Below are 6568 nucleotides of genomic sequence, written 5' to 3' on the forward strand. Positions count from 1 at the left end.
CCTGCTGGCCTTCCGCTGAGCAGCCGCGCAGGGCGCTGCGGGGACCGCGCCGGGGTGAGTCGCGCCAAGTCGGTACTCAGACCATGTCACCACGGCCTCAGCGCCAGACCCAGGCAGGAGCCCCCTACTCCCGCACCCCATGTACTGTCAGGGTCCAGTCTGGGGGCGCCGTCCTGCGGGTGCATGAGGGCGTGGTGGCACACGTGCGCGGGGTCCTTCCGTCTGTCCTCTGGGCCCTGCGTGTGTGTGTGTGTGTGTGTGTGTGTGTGTGTGTGTTGGGGGAGGGGGCTAACATGGCGCATCTCTGTGTGTGACTGAGGGTGCCATCAGCTGTGGCCAGGCCGGGGTGGTTGGAAACCGTTTGCACGTGACCTGCGGCTGAGCGGAACTGGGCACGCATTTCTGCGTGGGTTGAGTGGGGTCTGCTGAAGACTCCTGAGCACCTCTGCGCAGTTGCCCGCAGTTGCTTTCCTTATTTTAGGCCTTAAAATAGGTGGTGTCAGTGAAGGTATCCCCCTTTTTAGGGGCAGGTGAGCACTTTGAACACATAGCTCCCTCTCCTTCCGGTGGCACAGGGGCCAGCATGTCCCACCCAGACTTATCGATGGGAAGCGACCCCCACCCTGCATATGAGAGCCGGCAGGATGAGAGCGACCCCGGGCAGTGAGCAGAGCCGGGCAGCATTGCCCTTTCAGCCTGTCCAACCTCAGAAGCACGGAGGAGGTCCTCTCTGACCCTTCTATGCAACCCCTGTGCCATAGAGCCAGCCTCTGCTCTCCACTGCCTGGCTGAGAGCGCCTGGCGGCCTCTCCCTGGGCCTGCCTACCTTGAGTCTTGCTTCAGGTGCAGCTGCACCTAAGTCAGTGCCAAAAGGGCCTCTGCCCTCCACCTACGGCTGTGGTGGGATGCCTCCCCTGCCCTGTGAAACTGTTATCTTTAACCTCCTGGAACCACATTTTGCTTTTTGCCTTGGTCACAAAAGCAGCACAGTTAATGTTACTGTAACTGGTTAGGTGACCTTTGACCTTCGGGTTGGAGGGCCTATATAGGAGATTTATGCCACAGGCAGGACAGACATCGTTCCTTGCTGGAGCACTGACAGAAGGCACAGGGGATCAGAAAACTTACTCTTCGTGGTGCCTTCTGTGCTGCATATGGTGCTGGCACAAGGGTGTGACAAGAGTGGCCAGCACTTCCTCCTCTCCAACTACCCCCCTACACACACACACACACTAGCTTCCAGGTGAGAGGCTTATCCCTATTGGTGCTTGGAACTCTGGTCTCAGTGAAACCCTGCCTTTTGTCCCATACCTGGAGCTCTTCCCCGGCAGCTATGAAGGAGGGTCCTCCCCTATCTACAAAGACGGACAGAATAGAGGAATAGGGGGCAGGGACTTCAGGAGAGGGGCTTTTGCTCAGTCAATGTTCATTTGAAGAAATGGGGGCAGGGTGGGGGACAGGAGGAGATACATCACCTGGTTATGACCAGTCGGGAGCCACCTGAGAAGGGAAGTGGTGGGGAGCTGAACAGTGGTGTGCCTGGCTTCCTTCTGCCTCACCTGCAGCTGCAGCCCCCATTGACTCACCCACACACCATGAGTGTTCGTTCCCTTCTTTCCCTTGAGCCACTCTTCCGTCAAGGCCTGGGGTAGAAGCTCGCTGTCGGGGGCTGGGTGTGCTGGCTTCCATGTACAGCAGGTGGTCTTGCTGAGTTCTCTTGTGTCATCTCGTCCTTGTGGTACCCTGCAGGGCTAGGCCCACCTGCAGAAGGTCTTTGTACCTAGGCGTAAATGTGATGGTCCTCTGCAGAGGCGCACCGTCTGCCAAGAATAAGCAATGCTCTTTGCCCAGGGACCTCACATGGGCCCCTGATCACTGCTGCATTGCAAGTTTGTGCTCTGAGGAGGATCTGACCAGGTATGGAGCAAGTTTCACCCCCTGGACTAGCATCCTCCCCTGGACTAGCATTGTACCCCTCACCTGCCCACAGGACAGAGACCTCTTTGACTGGGTGGCAGCTCCAGTAGGCGCACAGTCTGGTCAATGTAGGGGCATCACACTCTTGGTGCCAGTCTGTGTGGATATGAGTATTAGTGTGCACACTGCCCTGGGAGCACCCTGCGAAGCCGCGGGAGGGTTCACAGGGGTGTGGGGGCAACTTACTGGAGGAAGTGGTCATGCAGAGGGCATGTCCGGTGATGCTCCAATTCTTCTTGACCACTCAGCTCAAGAGCCAGTGCCAACACTAGGTCCCAGCTGGGAGGGACATGGACTGTACCTCTCCTGCCTCACCCAGCCTGGCCCTCCTCTCCTGCTCTAAATTTGTGGAGCTGAATAGAGCCCGTAATTCAGGAAAGCAGGTATCAGATCAGGGAAAAAAGGAGTTCCACGTGCAAGGCTGCCAGGAGGGCAGGGGAGTGGGCCTCAGCTGTGCCAGCCCACACCAGTCAGGGGAAGGGAAACATGCTTGAACAGAGAGAGACAAGTGTAAGCAATTGTCAGCAAGGAAGCCATAGTGCAGTGGTTAGACTCTGAGCAGAGGAAGCCAGATCCCACATGGGTGACTGAGGTTTGAATCCTAGTCCTGGTGGCAAAAAACATGCTGAGCATGCACAGCCAGGATCCTGACAGAATGGCAAATCAGAGCAAAAGAGTTACGGCGCGACAGCCTTGTTTGGGAGTTCTTTCTCTCCCATACATGTGTATGGGCACACCCTGGCACACCCTGGACACACCTTCAGGCATTAAAAAAAGGGAAAATTATCAGCTTAGGTAAAAGTGGTTGATTCAGGAACAAGAATAACCTTAAGGTGCTCATTACAGAGGTTGCAGCTGCAGGATGAACCTACTTCCCCCAGAGCTAGGGAATAAAGGGAAGAGGTTGAAATTATTAAACCTGAAAATCCTGGAGCCAGGAGGTGGCATGGTAGTTAAGGTGCTGGATTCCCACATGGCTGACCGTGGTTCAAGTCCTGGACCGGGTAATTTGCTTTCTCACTTTCTCTCTCTCTCTCTGGTGAGTGCACATGCCCTGTAGCAAATTATCAATAAATAATAATGATGATGATGATAAATAAAATTAAATAACTTTAAAAATAAAACTTGTAAGGCTTGGAACCTAGAACTCTAGGAGGGCACTGCTCAACTGGTGTAGTGTCTGGGGAGTAAGGACGAGTGCAGGGAGGCTGGTACAGCAAAGGTTTCCAAAACATGCAAATTGGACACAGCTATTACAATGGCAGGGCAGTGCGGTGCCTGGATGAAGTAGATTGCTTATTGTTGGGTGGCCTCACGAATACTGCCAGTCCACAGGAAGCTCACAGGAGAGAGCAAGCCCCTCCTGCTCCCTGCAGCCATCCTCGAACATTGCAATAGGAGAGCCTGCCAAGCAGCAGCTGGCACAGTCCCAACCTCTCAGTATCACAGAGCCAAGCACTAAAGGTGAGCTTGGAGCTGAGGGGCAATACCCTAATCACTTGCTCAGTGGTAGTGCAAGCGAGATAGGGCTAAGCAGGGAGCGAGTGATGTACGGTCAGCTGATTCTGTGGTCAAGTTCACAATGGGCTCCATCATGGAGCCCTGACAGTCTAGACATGCACAGGACCCAGCTCTGCACCAGAAGAGCTGCTGGTCTGGATCCTCTCTTCCAGGTCAGGTGGGAGTGAGGGTAGGGACAAACCCACCTGCCACTGGTTCTCTCCACAGCTTATCAGCGATGGCAGTGTGGTCTGTGCTGAAGCACTCTGGGACCATGTCACCATGGACGACCAGGAACTGGGCTTCAAAGCTGGGGACGTCATTGAAGTGATGGATGCCACCAACAGAGAGTGGTGGTGGGGCCGCGTCGCTGACGGTGAAGGCTGGTTTCCAGCCAGCTTCGTGCGGGTATGGTTCCTTCCTGAGCCTCTCCTGGGCAGTGAAGAGCCACTGGTTCTGCTCAGAAATCCAACTTCAAAACAGCTCTGGGGCCCCAGGGGCTGGGCAGGGACCTTCTTTTCCAGGCTGCACAGGGACTTGGAGCTGCAGGCCTGGGTGGGTTGGTGGGTGTCAGGGAGCCATGACAGCTCCCCTTCTCCTGCAGAGTCACCACCACTTCATTCCCCTCCAGGCAAGCCCTTGGGAGTCAGAGGAACATGTGTGGACACAGTGCTTTCCCCTCCAAGGGAAATCTGTGTTAGAACACCACCACCACCACCACCACCCCGACCCAGTGGCTTGAAATTCATGCCAGGGGCACACATGTGCATGCGTGTCTAAAATCCCAAGAGGAGAATGGAGGCGAAGGGAATTTGTGGCATGGCCATCCCTCTGGGGAAGTGACTTCTCACACATGTGTCCTATAGCAAAAAAACAAAACAAAACAAAACAAACAAACAAACAAAACTCTTTAAAAAAAAATCACTACCACAAACAGTTCCCTTTACCTGATATTTACTAAGCACTGAAGAAATTGACATGAGTCATTTCGTTGAACTCCCACACAGCCCTAGGAGATGGGAACAGTGACTTAACACCCGAGGAAACTGAGGCACAGACAATCATCAGCCCAAGAGACCACGGGTGGGGGATAGAGGGACCCAATCCCACCTAAATTGGCCTCTAGTCTCCAAGGAAGGAATCCAGATGCAATCTCCAAAAGCACAGGCCGAGGGAGTTTGGCAGAGGCGCGAGGGCAGCGGGCGTGGGGGCATGGATTCCAGATCCCAAGGAAATTGCTTACTTGGCCCTCCAAGCCTTCCCTGCTACAGTTAAGAGAGCCAGATGGGCTGTCCCACATCCCTTTGCGCAGACCCAGGGGCCGAAGGAGCAATGGTTCAGAAGCTCTCAGGAGGGTTGCAGTCACTGCAGACACAGCAGAGTCTGAGGGAGAGGCGGGGGTGCGGGCGTCGGAGGCACATGGTGTGGCGATTGCCAGGGAACTTGGCGGCCCGACCTCCGCCTAGCATCCTGCGGTTCCTCGAGGCGCGGTTCCGCGGCCACCGGGCAGGTGCGGGGCGCATAGCGCTGAGCGCCGCATTGCCTGCAGCTGCGGGTGAACCAGGACGAGCCTGCGGACGACGAAGCCCCGCCGGCCGGGGATGGCGCCCGCGGGCCGGGGATGGCGGCGCCGAGGACGGAGGCGCGGAGGGGCAGAGCAGCAAGGACCAAATGCGAACCAACGTCATCAACGAGATCCTCAGCACCGAGCGGGACTACATCAAGCACCTGCGCGATATCTGCGAGGTAAGAGAGACCTGCCAGGCGGGGTGGGTTGTGGGGATGGTGCGGAGAGCCCTGACGGTCGGTCGCCGGTCCCCAGGGCTACATCCGGCAGTGCCGCAAGCGCGCCGACATGTTCAGCGAGGAGCAGCTACGCACCATCTTCGGGAACATCGAGGACATCTACCGGTGCCAGAAGGCGTTTGTGAAGGCGCTGGAGCAGAGGTTCAACCGCGAGCGCCCACACCTGAGTGAGCTGGGCGCCTGCTTCCTGGAGCATGTGAGCACTCGCTCCCGCCCCCAGGCCTGGACCCTGCCGCCTAAGCGACTCTCCTGCCTCACCAATCTCAGCAGAGGCACTTCCCTCTCCACAGGCACCCTGACCTCTTGGCATTTTTGCATCCTTCGCACCTGCCTCTTCTCTGGGCCTGCCCTGCAAGCTAAAGCAAAGCGACCTTTTCTTTTTCCAGATCACAGATGTTTGGGTGCTCCAGACTCCAGCCCACCATCTGCCCAGTAGCCCTCACCTTCTTCAGCATTTTAGGAGTGCCTCTGGTTCTATGGAGAGAAATCAAGTCAGGGAAGGGTGCTGGGGATGGGGCTGGAGCTTGGCCCCAGAGGTTTTGCTGTGGCCACAGGTGAGGGCAAAGGTGGGCGGGGACACCTGCAAAGTATCCTGAGGCTGTTGGTTGCAGAATCAGGTTCCTCTCACAGTGAGCAGCTAGAATTTCTGTGGAACTTACAGTTAGGCTCCACTCTCAGTTCCACTGCAGCCAAGGCTCCCCGGAGGGGATCTGTCCAGAAGGAGCTCCTAGTCTTATGATAGGGAAGGATTTTCTTGTTTCTCTCTTGGGCCAGGCAGGTGGGGTAGAGCACAGGATGGCTCTCTCTCCCACTCCCTCTTTGACCTCGATAGCCCTTCCTCATCAGCAACATTGATTTTATCCAAAAAAACCCTGACAATCAAAATGCCTGCCAAGGGTCTTGCTGAGAAAGCTGGCAGCAACAGAGGCCCGCACCTATCTTCTCAGGGGTCTTTCCATCCCTGGTGTGCGCCTTGTGCCCCAGTGAAATTGGTAGACAGTAGGGACTCCTGGCCCAGCTCCTGAGGGAAGCACAGAGTTCCCTTGGCCCTTCCAGACACATGGTGGGTTGTCTGGGGGAGCAGGAGATGGCCACCCTAACCTCTGGCTATCCTCCTCCCTGCTCCCCCTCAGCAAGCAGACTTCCAGATCTACTCAGAGTACTGCAACAACCACCCCAACGCCTGCATGGAGCTCTCCCGGCTCACCAAGCTCAGCAAGTATGTGTACTTCTTTGAGGCCTGTCGGCTGCTGCAGAAGATGATTGACATCTCCCTGGATGGCTT

General features: G+C 56.2%; 1 protein-coding gene across 1 annotated transcript in view; it reads left to right on the forward strand.

Moving 5' to 3' along the window:
* Positions 1-6568, forward strand: part of LOC102472129 (rho guanine nucleotide exchange factor 4-like) — a 21910-nt gene that overhangs the window by 9008 nt on the left and 6334 nt on the right. Inside the window, 5 exon segments of the mRNA XM_014589838.2 lie at positions 3706-3885; positions 5027-5065; positions 5068-5223; positions 5300-5479; positions 6417-6565. Coding sequence (XP_014445324.2) covers positions 3706-3885; positions 5027-5065; positions 5068-5223; positions 5300-5479; positions 6417-6565 — 704 coding nt within the window.

This window comes from Tupaia chinensis, unplaced genomic scaffold (genome assembly GCF_000334495.1).
Source record: "Tupaia chinensis unplaced genomic scaffold, TupChi_1.0 Scaffold000386_1, whole genome shotgun sequence".
NCBI classification, from domain to species: Eukaryota; Metazoa; Chordata; class Mammalia; order Scandentia; family Tupaiidae; genus Tupaia; species Tupaia belangeri.